This window comes from Xenopus laevis, chromosome 3S (genome assembly GCF_017654675.1).
Source record: "Xenopus laevis strain J_2021 chromosome 3S, Xenopus_laevis_v10.1, whole genome shotgun sequence".
Taxonomy (NCBI): Eukaryota; Metazoa; Chordata; class Amphibia; order Anura; family Pipidae; genus Xenopus; species Xenopus laevis.
Genome location: NC_054376.1, coordinates 109,479,993 through 109,501,301, shown reverse-complemented (window position 1 = coordinate 109,501,301; position 21,309 = coordinate 109,479,993). Strand labels below are relative to the sequence as shown.

At 38.3% G+C, this 21,309-nt stretch overlaps 1 protein-coding gene across 4 annotated transcripts in view; it reads left to right on the top strand.

The window, feature by feature from the left end:
* The window catches only part of aff4.S (AF4/FMR2 family member 4 S homeolog), an 85,272-nt gene extending 69,978 nt beyond the window's left edge, over window positions 1–15,294 (top strand). For 3 of the 4 annotated variants that reach the window (XM_041588739.1, XM_041588738.1, XM_041588740.1), the window contains 10 exons: window positions 2,734–2,816; window positions 2,984–3,218; window positions 3,805–3,899; window positions 5,526–5,589; window positions 8,060–8,196; window positions 8,394–8,465; window positions 8,884–8,977; window positions 10,867–10,910; window positions 13,194–13,414; window positions 14,083–15,294. In XM_041588739.1, coding sequence (XP_041444673.1) covers window positions 2,734–2,816; window positions 2,984–3,218; window positions 3,805–3,899; window positions 5,526–5,589; window positions 8,060–8,196; window positions 8,394–8,465; window positions 8,884–8,977; window positions 10,867–10,910; window positions 13,194–13,414; window positions 14,083–14,210 — 1,173 coding nt within the window. In that variant the 3' untranslated portion in view covers window positions 14,211–15,294. Of the gene's footprint in view, window positions 2,333–2,733; window positions 2,817–2,983; window positions 3,219–3,804; window positions 3,900–5,525; window positions 5,590–8,059; window positions 8,197–8,393; window positions 8,466–8,883; window positions 8,978–10,866; window positions 10,911–13,193; window positions 13,415–14,082 lie in introns of those variants that run through there. The other variant, XM_041588741.1, reaches the window with a different exon arrangement.
* The last annotated feature ends 6,015 nt before the right edge of the window (window positions 15,295–21,309 follow it).

Sequence of the window (21,309 nt, the reverse complement as noted above, 5' to 3'; positions counted from 1 at the left end):
ATTAAATTGTTTAAACATGCTGTAGAACAGGGTATGGAAGCCAATACCGTTATCCCACGGGTTAGACAGAATATTACTAAGGATGAACGGGCTGCCATTAAAACCCTCCAGGAGGATACAAATTTGATAATACGCCCAGCTGACAAGGGCGGGGGTATAGTGCTCCTGAACTACTCGGAGTACAGAGATGAAATATTAGGTCAATTAGGTACTAAAGATGTTTACAAACAATTGTCGGGGGACCCAATAAAATCCTTTAAGTCCCAAGTTGATGGGGTGCTTAACCAGGCTTTTGAGGATGACATTATTGATTCAACTTTAAAGGAATACCTGAAACAGGAATTCCCCATTTGTCCTACATTATACACTTTACCAAAGGTTCACAAAAGCCTGATTAAACCCCCTGGCCGCCCGATAGTCTCGAGTAGGGGGTCTTTATTACACCCAATTGGTATATATCTGGATGTTATATTACAGCCTGTGGTACAAAATACCCCTACATACTTGAGAGATACTCCTCATTTACTTGAATGTTTGAGATCTTTGGTGATTCCTGTCGGGAAGAAGTGTTGGCTGGCCAGTCTAGATGTAGTTAGCCTCTACACGTGCATACCACATGGGGCTGGGATTGAAGCGGTGAGGCGCTCATTAGAGGAATACGCAAATTATGTGGGCCCCCCTATCCCATTTGTATTGGAGTTGTTAAGACTAGCACTGACTATGAATTATTTTCGGTTTCAGTCCGATTTCTTTTTACAGGTGTCTGGTACGTCGATGGGGGCGGCCATGGCACCCTCATACGCCAATCTGTTTATGCATCAATTCGAGCAACACTATATTGTGCCTAAGTATGGGGACCGGATTCTCTTCTTCCGTCGCTACATTGATGATGTCATCATTGTCTGGAGTGGCACGGAGGATGAGTTTCAGTTGATGGTCCGCGAATTGAATGCCTTGGACAGTCCTGTAAAATTCACCCATGAGATACATCCTGAGTTAATACATTTTTTGGATATTGAAATTTGGAAACGGGAAGATCATATTGAATATACGTTATTTCGTAAGTCCACTGACAAAAATGTCCTGCTCCATTACAATAGTTGTCACCCAGGCCCTATGAAAAAATCATTGCCGATTTCACAATTTTGTAGGGTTCTTCGGAATAACTCAAATTCAGAGGTGGCTGAACAACAACTGAGCAGCATGAGGTCTCTGTTTCTTGACAGTGGCTATCCAGAGTCTGTTCTGGAGCAGGCACTGATATTAGCCAGACAGCGGGTAAGCACACCACGAGCACACACAAATAGTCCCCCTAAATTTATTTATAGTACTAAGTATACTACTGGGTCTCATAGAACCAAGAAGTTGGTGAGTAATCATTGGAGTATTATTCAGGCAGATGCGGGTTTGAAGAGCGTAGTTCCAAAGGACCTGATGACCTGCTATCGACGAGGCACAAACCTTAAAGACCTTTTGGTTAAAACAGATCCCGTAGGTTGTTATCAGAAGGGACAGAATACTTGGTTACGCAATGATCTACCGGGGTGCTTTAGGTGCCCGAATTGTACTTCTTGCAGATTCATGACACTGGGCAACAGTTTTTTGCATCCACAAACAGGTAAACGGTTTTTGATTAAACATCATATAACCTGTACAACTACTCACATAATATATTTAATAACATGTCCATGCGGACTGTCTTATGTCGGGAAAACCGATCAGACACTTCGTCTACGCATGGATGGACATCGTTCAGCCATTAGAACGGCATTTCGCAATGGTTATACAAATAAACCGGTGGCGAACCATTTTTTGGAAGTCGGTCATAGGTTGCCTACGTTTCGTTTCATAGCCATTGACCATATCCCCCCTCCTAGGAGAGGGGGTGATAGGTCAAAAATTCTACTGCAGAGGGAAGTGTTTTGGACAAGAAAGTTGAACACCCTGGCACCAGCAGGGTTAAACGATCAGTGTTCCCTTCTATGTTTCTTGGAACAACGTTGAAGTGATTTGGGCAGGATGCTGTTTGTTTTTTGTATCTATCTAAATTATGTCTTAGACTTGATATTTGAAACATTACCTGAGAATTGGTTACAATGTTTAATATAGGAACAGGTTAGTTACTTAATTGCTTTTGTAATAAGGATTGTGTGTGTCTCAATTTAGTCCATTGATAGATTTCATGTGGTTTTTAACCCCCCTGAGGGAGGGGAGTGATTTTCTTAATCACATGGGTTATGTGGCAGCACGGGGTTGGGCGAGTGCAATTGGTTTTAGCTATTTATTCACTGAACATTTTTATTGTTGCATGTATGGTCTTGAGAAAGGTCTTAGACACAGACCGAAACGTTGACCTTTTTTTAAATGCATTAAATAAAATTTAACTTTTTTAACTATTTAAAAAACGTTCCTGGTGTGCACCTCACTTTTATATATATATATATATATATATATATATATATATATATATAATGTGTGTGTGTGTGTATATATGTATGTATATATATATATATATATATATATATATATATATATATATATATATATATATATATATATATATATGTATATATATGCAACAGGTGACCTATTTCTTGTTGTTTCTAACTGCAACTTTACAGGACCAATAAAATGCTCTGACTAGTAAACACGAACACATCTCCGCAAACATTTATTGCCTTAAGATTTTTTATAAAATCATAGTCATATGCTCCTTTTTGTCTTGGTCTGCAGAATGATGACGAATCTAGAGGTAATGAAAGCAAGAAACCAAAACTAGAAGAAAAAGCCTCAAGTCACAAATCCTCTAACAAAGAGTAAGTATATCATTGGATTTATTGTTTTCTGCCTGTTTTACTAGCGCTTTGCATGTGTTCTTTTTTTAACAGTGAATATATACAGTATACACACATGCACAAAAAAAATTGTCTATTGTTGGGGTTTATATGCCATTTACGAAATATTTGTTTTTTTATTTAAACAGGTCCTCCAAGCAGAATCCAGTAAAGGAAAAAGATCCTCTTCCCTCTCCTGCTCAACCTCTGCCGCAAAAAGATTCTAAGACTGACCACATACCCCGGAAAAGGACGGTTAGTCAGTCCTCATCATTAAAATCTGGAAGCAGTGGCAGCACCAAGGAGAGCAGCAGTAAAAGTAGCTCCTCAGCCAAACAGAGGAAGACTGAAGGCAAGAGTACAAGCAGTTCAAAGGAACCCATGGTATTATACTAAAAAATATATACTGTTCAGTATAACCTTCACTGGCATTGTTTATTATTTCATTCTGTATAGACTATAAGCAAATGTAGGGACCTAATAATGGTAAAAACAGAGTAATCCATTCCAATCTACCTTCAACTCTGTTATATTTTAGGAAGAAAAATAAAACATGTGAGGTCCATTATTTTGGAAACTGAAAAATATTTACACTGCAAATAAATATAAAAAGTATTTCCTTGGCTTTCATGGGTAGAAAGATTTAGCTAATGAATTCCATTAATATCTTGCCATAATCACTGAATTCTGTGTGCTTTAATAGTCTTGTCACCCACTTACTCCTAATAAGATTAAGGCTTAATGATGTGATGTTTGTAATATATATACATATACTTACTCCTAATAAGATTAAGGCTTAATGATGTGATGTTTGTAATATATATACATATATATATATATATCTATATATATCTATATATATATCTATATATATATCTATATATATATATATATATATATATATATATATATATATATATATATATATATATATATATATATATATAAACTTGTATTTATTTCTCTGCAGGAGAAATCTACAAACAGTACAGCAGCTGTTGCAGTTGCATTTATACCACCTGTAGACAACAAATCCCAACGGGCAAAACTGGTTTTTGAGGACAGGTGAGATTTGCATTTGAAAGTTAATCCTCGTTTTGAAAATCCAGAGCTGAAAATGAACAGGAATGGTCAGGCATTTCTGTGTAGCTGGCAAAGAAGCATATATTTTATATTCACAATACTTGCTTGCTCTTTATTTATTTTTTTAAATGTAAAATGTGGTACAGGTATGGGACCTGTTATCCAGAATGCTTGTGACCTGGCTGTTTCCGGATAAAGGATCTTTCCGTAATTTGGATCTTCATGCCTTAAGTGTACTAGAAAATCTTGTAAACAATTAACCCAAACAGCTGGTTTTGCTTCCAGTAATGATTTATTATATCTTAGTTTGGATCAAGTACCAGCAACTGTTTTATTATTAGAGGAAGAAAAGGAAATCATTTTTAAAAAATTGGATATTTCAATATAATGGAGTCTATGAGAGACGGCCATTCAGTAATTCGGAGCTTTCTGGATAACAGGTTTCCAGATAACGGATCCCATCCCTGTATCTGTGCCAGATTTTTGGCTTCCTAAGTGTCTTTGATATACTGTAGCTAACTTTGTTTTTTTGAAGGTAAGTTCTGCTGCAATTTATGATATAATATCTACTATAAGGGCTCTGCTGCAAGACTGTTTAAACTGCTGCAGACACATGTTTCATTTTCCTGCATCTGATGCATGCTTGGCAGGTGCTTTCACCTCTGCTGCATTTAACAGTAGCAGACCATTGGTGCACTCCAGACTCTGGCAGAATGCACAATACTGAACAAAGTCATACATGAAGTATCCTGGTGCTGGTACTGTGTTGGGTCTGTACCAGTCCCTTGTGCTTCACCTAAAAAGTTTATAAAATACGGTTTTCTAAGCTGAAAGGTATCAATGAAGGCTTTGTATAGTGCACAATCTGCAAGCAGCTTCATACTTTTAGGGCTAGTCCACACGGGGAGATAGCGACGCGTTTGCGGTCGCGGCGACAAAGCGCCGCGACCGGCGCAGGCGACAGTTTTGTATGGGCGCCTATGTAAAAACGCCTGTGCTAACCACACGAGGCGATGCGCTTTTCAAACAGTCGCCTGAAAAAGCTGGCGCTTTTCAGGCGATGTGAAGCGATCGCCTCTTTTAGCACAGCGTTACTACGCCTACAAAACTGTCCTGGCCGGTCGACTGTGCGGCGCTTTGTCCCGCGCAAAAGCGTCGCTATCTCCCCGTGTGGAATAGCCCTTAAGCTCAACCACTGCTCTCAAAACCCTTTATCAGCAGCCATTCACTCCTGTGTTTGAGTGATCCCGGTCTTATAGAAGATTGTCAGTTCTTTGCAGCACATTTCATATTTAATTGGCACAAGGGAAAGCTTGACAATAATTTTGACAAGTTGGCATGCTTGGAGAAATTCTGCCTATTTTGGGGTTCATAAAAAATAAATCTTAAGGCAGGATAAGTCTGAAAACTCATCCTGTCTTAAGATTTATGTTCTATGCATTCCAAAACAGGCAGAATTTCTTTGTATAGACTTGAGAATCAATGTTAAAGTGTATTGTTCAGTGCCTGTTAGAATTGAGACACAATTTTAGTTTTTGTTTATAAACCACTTTAAAGTGTTCTCTGTTGGTGCACAAATGACTCTTTATTGTAAATGTTCTCTTTCAGAATCCATTCTGCAGATCATTACCTGCAAGAAGCAAAGAAACTAAAGCACAATGCAGATGCTTTGGTAGGATTTTATTTATTTTCTATACAAAAACAGACCTTTCATGTTTTCTATTGGTACAGGTGAATGACATATCTGATTGTGTGCTGTCTCTGCAGATTTCTCCTAGGGCTATAGCTTAGATTTACTGTGCCTTCAGAAGGACTGTATTAGCAGTTTATTCATTCCTTAAAGTATCAGCTAATGGGACTTTATCCTACAAGTTAAAGGGATACTGTCATGGGAAAAAAATTTTTTTTCAAAATGAATCAGTTCATAGTGCTACTCCAGCAGAATTCTGCACTGAAATCCATTTCTCAAAAGAGCAAACTGATTTTTTTATATATTCAATTTTGAATCTGACATGGGGCTAGACATTTTGTCAATTCCCAGCTGCCCCAGTCATGTGACTTGTGCCTGCACTTTAGGAGAGAAATGCTTTCTGGCAGGCTGCTGTTTTTCCTTCTCAATGTAACTGAAGGAGTCTCAGTGGGACATGGGTTTTTACTATTGAGTGCTGTTCTTAGATCTACCAGGCAGCTGTTATCTTGTGTTAGGGAGCGGTTATCTGGTTACCTTCCCATTGTTCTTTTGTTTGGCTGCTGGGGGAAAAGGGAGGGGGTGTATATCACTCCAACTTGCAGTACAAGCAGTAAATGAGTGATTGAAGTTTATCAGAGCACAAGTCACATGACTTGGGGCAACTGGGAAATTGACAAAAATGTCTAGCCCCATGTCAGATTTCAAAATTGATATAAAAAAATCTGTTTGCTCTTTTGAGAAATGGATTTCAGTGCAGAATTCTGCTGAAGCAGCACTATTAACTGATTCATTTTGAAAAAAAATGTTTTTCCCATGACAGTATCCCTTTAAGATTGAGACATTGGGATAAAGATCAGCTGACATGTCTATATAAAATTTTACTGAAATAAAAAAAACAATTAGTTTCCTACTGCTGCATTACTTTGTTTGTGCATTGCCTGCCACAATCCTCCAGATGGCATTGGATCAAATGTGATAATTCCTTAGGAAATCAGTCACTACTATGGAAAATGAGTCCTGGCTTGCCAAACCATTCCCCCTACTAGCAGCAGTATCTGCAATAGACAACATATCTTGTCCATGGGAAGTGACTGTCAGTGGGCAGCTGTGTTTTGAGAAAACTGGGGAGATTGAAAAAAAGCCTGTGTGCCACAAGATTAAAGGGATACTGTCATGGGAAAACATGTTTTTTTTCAAAACGCATCAGTTAATAGTGCTGCTCCAGCAGGATTCTGCACTGAAATCTATTTTTCAAAAGAGCAAACAGATTTTGTTGTATTCAATTTTGAAACTTGACATGGGGCTAGACATATTGTCAATTTCCCAGCTGCCTCCAGTCATGTGACTTGTGCTCTGATAAACTTCAATCACTCTTTACTGCTGTACTGCAATTTGGAGTGATATCACCCCCTCCCTCCCCCCCCAGCAGCCTAACAACAGAACAATGGGAAGGTAACGAGATAGCAGCTCCCTAACACAAGATAACAGCTCCCTGGAAGATCTAAGAACAGCACTTAATAGTAAAAGCCAAGTCCCACTGAGACTAATTCAGTTACATTGAGAAGGAAAAACAGCAGCCTGCCAGAAAGCATTTCTCTCCTAAAGTGCAGGCACAAGTCACATGGCTGGGGGGCAGCTGGGAAACTGACAATATGTCGAGCCCCATGTCAGATTTCAAAATTGAATATTAAAAAAATCTGTTTGCTCTTTTGAGAAATAGATTTCAGTGCAGAATTCTGTTGGAACAGCACTATTAACTGATGTGTTTTGGAAAAAACATGTTTTTCCATGACAGTATCCCTTTAAGGAATAGTCTTGGGAGAAACCATGGTTGTTTAGGAAAAAACATAACCTGAAAGAAGCACTTTAAAAATATATATTTATAATAAATATTATGTGCACTAAATTATTAGATACACGCATACAAGATTTGAGATTTTATTAGAACTGATATTGATTATGCACATTGATCGGATATATATGTATATGTATTATATGGTGTAAATTTTAGATATTTGATAAAAACTGATGCACTGTTTTAAAGGTTATTTAATCAATCATTCAAACAATGGACACTAAGCACCGATTGGTTAATTTGAATGAACATTGCTATTTAAAGTTTTTTTAACACACTTTGTATTATCCTTGAAAAAGGTCCAAACATTGGACCCTGATACAATGTACGGTAATAAAAGTTTTTTTCACAAAGGGTGTGTCAGTTGGAAGATATTCTTTGTATACATTTTATAACTGAGCACCCCTACCATTAAAGATATACAGAGCCTTGGAGTGCAGATACTCACCTGATATATTCAATGCAAACATTATTGTGGGCCCCTTAAATCTAGGGTTCTATAATATATTTGTCTTTCATGTTTACTGTTTTACTGTGAGGCCAGATGCATGGTGGATATATTTACACACAGCACTTAAAATGTTTTGTTTTCTTCAGTCTGACAGGTTCGAAAAAGCAGTCTATTACCTTGATGCTGTGGTCTCTTTCATCGAATGTGGGAATGCATTAGAAAAGAATGTACAAGAGTCTAAATCTCCATTTCCCATGTATTCAGAAACTGTGGAATTGATTAAGTACGTACTGAGAACACAATAAACGTGTATAGTAATTGTTTTAGTATTTTACCCTAATAATCTGTGGTGTTGATTCCATATGTATTCAGTCTCTCAACATTAACTCACACTATAATTTTAATGTTTCTGATAAATATGATATACCAATATGCTGCTGGAAAATCTGCTGCATTGATACCCTGGGTTTTTTTTTTCAGGTATACTATGAAATTGAAGAGCTGTGCTGCACAAGATGCCACTGTAGCTGATAAAAGACTTGGTGTTCTCTGGTATGCACTGGTTTGTTGTGTAGATTGGAAGGAATATACGATGTCCTCTTAACAGCCGGCATTTTACAGAATTTCTTTGTGCTATGGGCCATAGATCTTGAGCGTGGACAGTGTTAAGTTCTTCTGTAACAAAGTAAAAGGTCGTAAAGCACACAGAATTATCAAAACACGCAGAGAATATTTCTACAAATCCAGCTAACAACCATCCAGCCACAATTTGGATGTACTCGACTGCAGTCTGTGTTCTCTGCTTTGTCATTATGAACACACTGTTAGAATTTAGAGCCATCTTTAAGTTCACTAGGTTTTTGAGCAGTGCCAGACATAAGTCTCCTATAGTTTCCCTTTGTACTCCGATGATTAAAAAAAAAAGATATTTCTTTTATGATCTCAAGGTTATATTCTTTTCCCTTTCTAGTCTTCGTTGTCAGTCTCTTTTGTACCTCAGACTGTTTAAACTGAAGAAAGAGAGTGCACTGAAGTATTCGAAGACATTAACTGAGCATCTAAAAGTAAGTATTGTTGATACAGGTTTTGTGTTCAACCATATACAGTCATATGAAAAAGTTTGGGAACCCCTCTTAATTCTTCTGAGTTTTGTTTATCAGTGGCTGAGCTTCCTTTTAATATATATAACATGCCTTATGGAAACAGGAGTATTTCAGCAGTGACACAAAGTTTATTGGATTAACAGAAAATATGCAATAGGCATCATAACAAAATTAGACCGGTGCATACATTTGGGCACCCCAACAGAGATATTGCATCAATACTTAGTTGAGCTTCCGTTTGCAAATGTAACAGCCTCTAGACTCCTCCTATAGCCTTTGATGACTTTCTGGATGGCGGTATTTTTGACCATTCATCCATGCAAAATCTCTCCAGTTCAGTTAAATTTGATGGCTGCCCATCATGGACATGCTTCAAATCATCCCATAGACAGACATTCCAGAATATTGTACTTCTCCCTCTGCATAAATGCCTTTGTAGATTTCAAAGTGTGTTTGGGGTTGTTGTATTTTGGAATATTCAACTCCTGTGTAAATTCAACTTTGTGACTGATGCTTGAATCCTCAGCATATGCCACTCCTATATTTTTCTTGTCCTGCCAGACCTGGGATTTACAGCAACTGTGCCTGTGGCCTTCCATTTCCTAATTCCATTCCTTACAGTTGAAACTGATAGTTTAAACCTCTGAGATAGCTTTTTGTAGCCTTCCTCTAAACCATGATACTGAACAGTCTTTGTTTTTAGATCTTTTGAGAGTTGCTTTGAGGAGGCCATACTGTCCATACTGTCTCTTCAGAGGAGAGTCAAACAGAAGCACAACTTGCAATTGGCCACCTTAAATGATTGGACACACCTGCCTATGAAGTTCAATTTGGTGTTGCCAGTAATCAGTATTAAGCAGTTACATGCATTCAAATTAGGGTACACACATTTTTGCACAGCCAGTTTTTCACATTCTATGTCATTTCATACAACTGAATACCGCTTCACTAAAAATCTTTGTTCAGAAAACACCTCAGTACTCGGATGTTCCTGAGAAATGAAAGACATACCACTTATCTTTTTTGTTGAAAGTGAAATAAAATATTATGCAGGCTAAGAGGGGTTCCAAACTTTTTCATATGACTGTATTAAATCCTCTTCCAAATATTTAGCCAAATACCTCACTAAGTCAAAACCCTTAGTAATGCCGCAAAATTACAGACAGATATATATTATGTTGGAATACACTAATACTAAGCACTATTTTGGGTGTTCGAATTACCCCCGATATAGCCATGCCGTTAATGGCATATCGGGGAAAGATCCGCTCGTTTAGCGATTGTCGCCAAACGAGCGGATCTTTGAGTCTAAGGCCACCTTAAGAATCGCCTTGCTTATTCACTTAATATTTTTGATGTTTCTGACTCTCTATAATTTCTATATACGGTATATACTCGAGTATAAGCCGAGTTTTTCAGCCCCCAAAATATGCTGAAAAACTCTACCTCGGCTTATACTCGGGTCAAGCGCAAAAACGGTCGCCGGCGCCCAAGAATAGTCGCCGGCATCCAAGAATAGTCGCCGGCGTCCAAGAATAGTCTCCAAGAATATTCGCCGGCATCCAAGAATGGTCGCCGGCATCCAAAAACGAGACGCCGGCACCTCCAATCTGAGCAGGAACCCTTAATTTTTTGATTGAAATTTACCAGAAGCTGCTGCATTTCTCACCCTCGGCTTATACTCGAGTCAATAAGCTTTCCCAGTTTTTGGAGGTAAAATTAGGTACCTCGGCTTATACTCGAGTATATACGGTAGTTTTAGATGTTTACAGTGTATGCATTGATCAGAACAAATGTACCTTTTCTGTACCTCTGAAATGTAACTATATATCAATTTATTTTATTCCTAGAATTCCTATAGTAATTCTCAAGCGCCATCTCCTGGAATAGGAAGGTGAGTGGTGGAGATGTGTAAAAAGCCTCCTGCACAATCTTATGGTGCTGGTGCTACTATACATTCTTTTCAGCAGTAACATACCCATAAAGATGCAATATGAAGCTAAGGTTAATTCTAGTATGCAGAGATGTAGTTGTGACAGACCTCTAAACTCATTGTGATTTATGTTCATATAGAATGGTGTTCAGAATAATAGTAGTGTGTTAAAGTAAATAATTCTCAATATCCTTATACAGGTATTGGACCTATTATCCAGAATGGTTGGGACCTGGGGCTTTCCGGATAACCGGTCTTTCTGTAATTTGGATCTGCATACCTTAAGACCACTAGAAAATCATGCAAACATTAAATAAACCCAACAGGCTATTTTTGCTTCCAATAAGGATTAATTGTATCTTACTTGGGATCAAGTACAAGCTACTGTTTTATTATTACAGAGAAAAACAAATAATTTTTAAAAATTTGGATTATATGAGTATAATGGAGTCTATGGGAGACGGCCTTTCCGTAATCCAGAACTTTCTGGATAACAGGTTTCCAGATGACGGATCCCATACCTGTAATGGCTTTTATTTCCATACACGCAAATGCATTGGGAACGCTGCACATTCGATTTACAAATCAAACCATGAAGAGAAACGTATCAAATTTGTTTTATTCCTTTGCAGAAAGTGAAGAAAAGGGAATATTAGACTGATAGCTGTGTCTGCATTCTTCTTTACAAACTCAATCACTGTATAAACTGAAATATATGTTTCAAGATTTTCCTATTCTTTGAATGACTGAACTAATATTTAGTTGTATAATCAGTGTTTCTGAGAACTGCTGCACATCTGTGTTACATGGAATCCACCAACTTCTGCCACCTGTTACATTCCACCATTTCTTCTGCATTTCTTGCTTTTGCTTCAGAAACAGCATTTTTGATGTCACTCCACAAGTTTTCTATTGGATTAAGGTTGTTGTTCTGGAACCAAGATGTTGCTCTTTCACTGATGTGTTTGGGGTCGTTGTCTTGTTCACTCACCAATTTCAAGGGCATTTACTCTTTGGCATAAGGCAACATGACCTCTTCAAGTATTTGATGTTTTGAAACTGATCCATGATCCCTGGTATGTGATAAATAGGCCCAACACCATAGTATGAGAAACATCCCCATATCATGATGCTTGTGCCACCATGTTTCACTGGATTCACACTGTACTGTGGCTTCAATTCAGTGTTTGGGGGGGTCTGTCTGTGATCCCTAGACCCAAAAAGACCAATCTTGTTTTCATCGGTCCACAGCATGTTGCGCCATTTCTCTTTAGGCCAGTCAGTGTGTTCTTTGGCAAATTGTAAGCTCTTCAGCACGTCTTTTGTCCAACAATGGGACTTTGTGAGGGCTTCTTTCCGATAGCTTGGCTTCACATAGGCGTCTTCTAATTGTAACAGTATCACAGGTAACTTTAGATTTTCTTTGATCTTCCTGGAGCTAATCAAAGAGTATTTGCCATTTTGGCTCTTCTGTCCATTTGAAATGGTAGTTTTCCATTTTCTTCCACATCTTTCAGAGTTTGGTTGCCATATTAAAGCAATGATTTTTCTGCACTATCATTTTCTGCACTTCTTTATATGGTTTCCCTTCTCCACCTTAGTGAATGACGTCACTAATCGAATTCCACAATGCTATTATTTGCCAACAAGCTATTATTATTTTGAACAGACCTCAATTAATGATTCAGTTACACAGAGTCTGTAGCATGCATGTCATGACTGTTGGGTCTGTTCTACTACACCTACTAGTAATTTTTTTGCCATGTAGAAATATAATTACTACCAAAAACAGTTAGGGATGCACCGAATCCACCCATTTAGATTTGGCCGAACGTCCTGAATTCTTTGCAAAAGATTCGGCCGAATACCGAACTGAATCTTAATTTGCATATGCAAATTAGGGGGAAAACATTTTTTTACTTGACCGTATAGCATCGTAATCCGATGTTTTGGCCTTGGATAGTTTGAGTGCTGGGTCATTATAATAATTATATAATATATAATTACATTTTTGTTTTTTAAATGGCATGGATGATGATTTTCACAGAGAAAGCACATGAAAGGGTTCAGCTTCATAGGAAAAAATGGTGCATAGTTTTTGCAAAGAAAATGCAAGGCATGTCTTGGACATCATAGTTGCAAATCCATAATTATTGGAAAAGGATTTATTTTGCTTTTTGGGCAGTTGTATACTCTTTAAAAAAAAATGGCTGGTTTTTATTGGTTTATGTATCATTTTCTCAGCAAATCCGTGAGTATGCCGTCCCCAGTGTCTCCAAAGCTGTCTCCTGGAAATTCTAACAACTACTCCTCCAGTGTGTCCAGTTCCTCAAGCAGTGCGTCTTCAGTGACTATCCCACAGCGAATACACCAGATGGCAGCCAGCTATGTCCAAGTTACATCCAATTTTCTGTATGCAACTGAAATCTGGGACCAAGCGGAACAACTCTGCAAAGAGCAAAACGGTAAGGTGTTTCTGGTCTCTCAGGTATGTGTTTCAAGAACCAGAGCATGCCAACTGGGAAGAAATTCAGTTAATCATTGGATCTGCCTTAGGGTGTTGAAATGCTAAATGAAGGAAAGCTATTGAAGCTGTTTATTGCCAATATATTCGCCACAGTAGTGCAAGCTATAACACTATATTTATTCTGCAGAATGCTTTACCATACCTGAGGAAACGGCTCTAGAAACTGTTTGTTTAGTAAAGTAGCTGCCATATTAGCTTGGTGTGACATCACTTCCTGCCCGAGTTTCTCCCTGCTCACTCCTAGCTCTGGGCTCAGATTACAGCAGGGAGGGGAGCAAACTGAGCAAGCTCATGCCCAAGCCCTGGAGGTTTAAGCTTAAACAGGAAGTCGGATACAGAAGCCCATGTGTACACAATAGAAGGAAAGAAAAACTGTGTTTCTTTTGACAGAGGACTCTGAGCAGCAATACTGGGTTTACTTGTGTATTTATATAGACCTTTCTGATAAAGCTTACTTAATTTTAGCCTTTTCTTCTCCTTTAAATGTGTGATATCCTGTGTGTTTTCTGTTTTGACTATGTTCCCTTTTATAGGCAATCTCATAATAAAGCTGTTTTTTTAGTCTGGATGACCTGTACCAATCAAAATATTTTATATTTTTTGCAGATTTTTTTACAGAGCTAGATAAAGTAATGGGCCCGCTTATCTTTAACTCAAGCACTATGACAGAACTGGTACGTTACACACGTCAGGGCCTGCATTGGTTACGCCTGGATGCCAAATTGAAACATTAAGAAGGTGATTAAATCGGAACCATAACATTCTCTTGCTGCCTCTATTATTCTCCACAACACTGTGTTCTGTTGGGAAGGAAGAAGACTGCCACAACCCTCCATTCTGGCTAACGCTGAGCTCTGAACATCTTGGATTCAGCCATATCCACTTTTTATTTTTAAAGAAACCTTTAAACGTGTTGCAAAAAGACATCCTCAATCTTCACATTTTTTTTTTATTTTATTTAAAACAATTATTTAAAACTGATTTTCACATCAGCATTATGGAAGATTAATTTTCTCCATGGCTCTGCCGAAGGATTCGTGTTCCTAATATCACACATAAAAAATCCTAAGAAACGTATTTATTTTATAAAGCGCAAAGCAGATTTTAATTAATACCTAGAGCAATGCAGGGGGCGGTTTTCTTGGTGCATCTTGATCTGCAATGAACCCTGCACTGACTGGCGGTACATTTTGCCATTGCTGATCATAGGATTAAACAACTTTTATGCGTAAGCAGTAATGTCTCTTCCCAAAGGGATAGAAGGGGTTACATTTTAATTTTATTATTTCCTAATGGTTTAAACTTCCAAGTACTTTAATGATACAAATTATGCATTTCTTGTTTTTACAGTTTATGGTCTTTCTGTTCTTTGATTTTATCGTCTTAGATTATAAAGCTTCAATGCATTTTTATCCTGTAGCAGTAGGTAACATTAGATACCTAACATTTGAAGACGGCGTCTAATTCTTTCTGTAGAAAACCAGAGCAACCATGAAGTATTCTCCTAAATATAAAATAAATCCTATGACAGAGGTTATTATACAAATTATATAAATGGAAACTATATTAGTGTTATGACGAGGGTATTCAGGGCAATTCAGACCACGTGAAGATTTAAAAAAAAACAAAAAAAAACACTATTTAACAATCATTAGAATACATCGTTTGCATGAAATGCGAAACATGTTTGGGTTGAACAGGGTATGTCTTTGTTTTGTTTTGTTTTTTAAACTACTTCTAGACAGCAGAAATGTTATTTATGACCTCCATATTAACATGATCGATAGAGTATAGTGTTGTTGTCGCAGAGAGAGAGAAGATTTCGCAGCATTGTGCTTTTTCTAATTGAAGAGAATTTTGGAGGCAGTGCTGTAGAAATAGAGCTAGTCTGCAGGCGACGGAATATCGAAGTCGAAGGATTTAGCGCAGACAGTACGATCGAAGGATTATTCCTTCGATCGAACGATTAAATCCTTCGAATCGAACGATTCGAAGGATTTTAATCCAACGATTGAAGGAATATCCTTCGATCAAAAAAACTTAGGAAAGCCTATGGGGACCTTCCCCATAGGCTAACATTGACTTCGGTAGCTTTTAGATGGCGAACTAGGGGGTCGAAGTTTTTTTTAAAGAGACAGTACTTCGACTATCGAATGGTCGAATAGTCGAACGATTTTTACTACGAATCCTTCGATTCGAAGTCGTAGTCGATGGTCGAAGTAGCCCAAAAAAAACTTCGAAATTCGAAGTTTTTTACCTTCTAATCCTTCACTCGAAGTTAGTGAATCGGCCCCATAATGATCGTTTCAAGATAAGCTTGGTCTCACGATAACGAAAAGATCTTTTAAAAAAATCTTTACATCTATGGACCAGCTTTAGGCTGGGAGAGCATTGACTGGCCTGTTTAGTATGCTGCGTTAATTCCGAAACACTTTGGACCTTGCCTTGTCACCTGCATTGTTTTTTCTAAGTATTAGAAGTATTATTGCTGACAAGCCTAACCACTGCATGGCGATGCTCCATAGCGCTTATAGAGACCGTAATACTGAAGTATGAAGAGGCCATATGATTGCAGGGGGACTTGCAAAGAAAACAGATCTCCTAAGCGCTTTTCATAGTATTCTACCAGTGCTGCTCCTCGTTTATTTACTGTGCTAAGAGATTTGCCCAATGACTGTTAAATTTCACTGCAGTGTTCCTGTTGGTTTCTTCTCTGCCCTGGTTTACCTATGGGCACACTGGATACAAGGCATCTAGTGATACTTTTCCCCTTACTGCACCACACAAGTATGCCATTTATTATGCTCTAAATGCACACATCTATATATATATATTTCAGGCTTAATTTAACATTTAATAAATTTCAATTTTACGATGTCTTTGTTAATACAATGTATGGAACGGATGAGGGTTAAGGATAAAATATTAAATGATCTATTTCACTACATGCTTAGGGGGATTTCGTGTGCACAGATGTGTTTTGATGTGAAGTCTGGGTGTAAGTTAAGGGAAGGGTGAGAATCACTTGGATAACAATCCAGTATCATGTCTCACAATTATATACCTCGTGTAAGAGGCTTTAAGTTTTAAGTTCACCATATGCACAGGATCAGGTCTATTATTAACTGGTCTATTGTCCTGCTTTTTACTAAAATGATATTTAAAATGACTTAAAGGATTGCCGTTGTGTGTTTGCGAAGCAGAAACTAGGGATGGGCGATTTTTTTCGCCTTGTTTCACTGCGAAAATGAAGCCCATAGACTTGTATGGCGTCGTGCATCAAAAAAAAAAATGTGCGTCAAGAAATTTTTGGCGCACGACAATTTTTGACACCCATAGACTTTAATGGGCGTCGGCGACATTTCGCCGGCGGTAAATTTTTAACGAAACGGATCAAATTCGCCCATCCCTAGCAGAAACAGGTCAAGTGCTTTAAAGGAAAATTCAACCCATAGTTTAAAAAAACCCTCCCCCCTACCCTGGGTAGACACAATGAAGATCTCATTTATTGTTGTTCTGCACTGGTAAAACTTTGCTACAGAAACACTACTGTAGTTTATATAAACAAGCTGATGAGTAGTCACGGGGGCAGCCATTCAAGCACAGGATACTTAATAGATAACAGCTAAGTTCTGAAGAATCCATTGTATACTACAGAGCTTATCTGTTATCTGCTGTGTATCCTGTGCCTTTTCTCCTTTTTTAGCTTTGAATGCCCCCATGGCTACACAGCAGTCTTTTTATATAAACTATAACCAGAGTTTCTGAAGCAAACACACATGTACCAGTGCAGCACAACAGAACAGTATTTTTTAATTACTTTAAAAACACTTATTTTTTTAGTCTTACTGTTCCTTTAAATATTTTTCTGCTGGGTGCATTAACTTAGAGACTTTGCAGCTTCAGAGTTCACTTTCTGTCTCTGATTGTAAGGACCATGGTCTGTACATTAAAACAGAACGCAATGGTTTTCTGGGTGTCACTACCCAGTGATAACAATGGAAAGATCTGAGAGCAACTGTCATTTTAAGGGCGATACCACGTTGCCTGGGTCCAGGGCATTTTGCTGTGACTTTAACAGCTATTAATTGCTTGGGCAGGAAAACACCCTGCGTTACGCCATTTGCAATTGGTCTAAAACTTGCAGAAGATTGATTTTTGTCACACTTAGCTAGAAAATGTGATGGGGGAGGGGAAAGATGTTGCATAATTAATAGTATGCAGTGCTGAATCCTGCTTTCTTGTCAAAAATGTATCTTATTCCTCGTGTTTTGTCTTTGCAAACTTTCTCCTTTGCAAACTGGTATTTCCTTGAATCAGAAGGTTATCTAAATCTCCATGGTACAAATTCTAGGACACTTGCAGTATAAATAACTTGCTGGGCAAGGTGCATATTTAAGGAGTGTTTCTCCAGCACCCGTTGATATTACCTTGCCTACTGTGCCTTATTCTTATGCAGCGTGTATAGGGTTTCCTGTACTTGCCAGGCCCAGGCATATTCTATTCAGACCGTTTCTGTATTACCGGCTTAACCTATTGATTGTAGCGCAGATCTTCATTTTTGTAAACCGCAACCAGCCCTTGCCCTTTAATACTTTAAAGGAGAAGGAAAGCTACCAAAGCAGTTTATTGCCAATAGATTATCCGCAATAGTGCAAGCTAGAACATTATATTCATTCTGCAGAATGCTTTACCGTACCTGAGTAAACCGCTCTAGAAGCTCTCTGTTTGTTTAGAATAGCAGCTGCCATATTAGCTTGGGATGACATCACTTCCTGCCTTGAATCTCACCCTGCTCGCTCATAGCTCTCGGCTCAGGTTACAGCAGGGAGGGGGTAAAGGGAGAGAGAGAGGAGCAAACTGAGCATGCTCAAGCCCTGGCCCTGGAGGTTTAAGCTGAAAACAGGAAGTCTGATACAGAAGCTCATCTGTACACAATAGAAGGAAAGAAACGCGTGTTTCTTTTGACAGAGGACTCGGAGCAGCATCACTTTGAGGGTTTACTGGTGTATTTATATAGACCTTTCTGATAAAGCTTACTTAATTTTAGCCTTTCCTTCTCCTTTAAACACAGAACAGTAAGTGTCAGACATAAAACTATTGTCTTCTACAAATGTGCAGTCGTCTGTCCAAATTTTTGTCCATTAAAGCATGGCTGCTTGCACCCTGAGTGTCATCCATCTTACTTTGGTTTTATGTACCAAAATTCCTCTTGTGACATATGTAGCATTTTGCCAGCTGACTGCCAGGTGTATATATCTAGAGGCCAACTGGGAAACTGACTGCCAGGTGTATATATCTAGAGGCAAACTGGGAAAGAGACTGATCCCCTGTTGGTGGTGGGTCCTTTATTAAGGGAGCCAGTGGTACCAGTGTGGCGTAGACTGGCAATCTCTGGATTGTGGCAAATGCCAGAAGGGCTTCTGTAAGAAACCATAGACAGTCACTATTTAGAGGCCTGGTGGAGGGGCAGCTTGATCCTCTGTATACTTGAAATGTCAGGGCCTATTCTGAATCCCAGTTTGGACCTGGTACCAGTCTTAGAACAGTCAAGGAGAAATCAAGTCCATAGATCCCGACCCTGATGACATAAGTCTGTATAATACACACAAGCCATGAATATTCTGTAAATTATACCCTTCTAAACGGTGACTAGTGATGTCATCAGTTATAAACAGTGACTAGTGATGTCATCAGTTATAAACGGTGAGTAGTGATGTCATTTTTGTGACATGGCTCACTGAAACTTGTGTATTATCATAAATAAAGTACCTCTTGTTGGAAAATGAGGATATTAGAAGTAACCTCGGAGTTCCATGAGCTAAATTAAAGCATTTTTTATGCTCATGGAACTCCTCGGTGACATAATATCCTTATATTTTACAATAGGAGCTACCTTATTCACTATTTATTTGTCAGCGTCTATACATAATCTATACGCCCATGTTCGATAAACTGCTAACACTCTCTTGCATCATCGCCAAGAAGGTCCCAAACCCACATGTTTGTTCTATAGCATCCTCCATTGATTGGAAGTTGTGCCAAAATATGAATTCGCTGCTCACTTGCCTAGTGTCAAATAAGATTTCCCCAATATATACAACCCAAGCCCCCCGGATAAAACTGAGCTCATTTGTAATATGCGTATGAGCAATGGAATTGTCTTACAGAAGACTCTTATTTTTACAAATGGTCTCTTTGACGCCTGTGATTTTATACAGATGTATTTTAACAGAGTGAATTTTTACATATGTAGTTGTAGTCAGTCGTGTACAAATGGTTGGTGTCTATGTGATTATACTGGAGCGTCTGCTCCTTGAAATGTGTATTTTGGGGCAAAGCCATGTCTTTTTCAAACCAGTGCAAGGCAGAGAATTAGGAGCTGCTTCACAGATTGTGTGGCCTAGTTCTCTATGTACTTTCCCTGTATTGTTTGCTGAACCTCTTCCCTCTACCTTACCTGAAGCTGTTAGTTATGAATGGTTCTGGGCCATGGCGCTTAAAGGATAAGTAAAGCTTGAAAATAAGTGAATGTAAAATTGATGAGGAGGCTATTCTAAGCAGTTTTGCAATGTACATTCATTATGTATTTATTTTTTATTCCAAGATATTAAAGGATACATGTACTGTTAAAGGGATACTGTCATGGGAAAAAATGTTTTTTTTTTTCAAAACGCATCAGTTAATAGTGCTGCTCCAGCAGACTTCTGCACTGAAATCCAATTCTCTAAAGAGCAAACAGATTTTTTTATATTCAATATTGAAATCTCACATGAAATAGACATATTGTCAGTTTCCCAGCTGCCCCAGTCATGTGACTTGTGCCTGCACTTTAGGGTGGAACGACTTTCTGGCAGGCTATTTCTCCTACTTAATGTAACTGAATCAGTCTCAGTGGGACTTGGCTTTTACTATTGAGTGGTGTACTCATACCTCCCAACATTTTGGAAGTAAAAAGATGGACAAAAAATTTTTTTCCACACATAGCTCAGCAATTTTTTTGACCACACCCCTTTCTGTGGCCACACCCCCAATTACCATGTTTGTTTTACAAAATTTGGCAGGTTATGAAAGTTTGAAAATATTTCTCCTTATCTAAACTGTGTTTTTTTTTTTGTCTCAAAATTGTTACATAGTATCTTATTTGCACCTGTTTATCAGAGCACAAGTCACATGAGTGGGGGCAGCTGGGAAACTTACAATATGTCCCCATGTCATGAATATTAAAAAATGGATTTCAGTGCAGAATTCTGCTGGAGCAGCACTTAACGGATGCGTTTTGAAAATATTTCCCATGACAGTATTCCTTTAAAGTTGAACCACCACTTTAAGAAGACAATCTTGTTTTATATGTTGGGGGTATTTACTATTACGCTTGGACAAGAGTGCTGAGCTGAATCTGGGGGAATACAGGGACAGTCAACCTAACGGATAGTATAGCAGCAATACGGTAAAAAAAAAAATAATGCTTTCTGACGATCGGCTGACTCGAGTATAAGCCGAGGTAGACTTTTTCAGCAAATTTTGGGTGCTGAAAAACTCTGCTTATAGTCGAGTATACACGGTAGTCCAAGCTGAGAAAATTAGATTTTATCAATAAATTTGATTAGTCGAATTTATGTGAGTTTAAAAAAAAAAAAAGTCACATGAATTCAAGATTCGTCCCTTGATAAATTTGCCTCTGTGTGTGTTCCATTGCCTAAATGTTTGATCTGTCCTTTCCTGGGCTTAGCTCTTTCTGTTTTGCTTATGAAGCATGTGAGATTGACCCCTTGGGCTTCCCATAATCCAGTGCCAGGTTTTCTTAGTTTTTTGAGTTGGTTCAGAATCTGT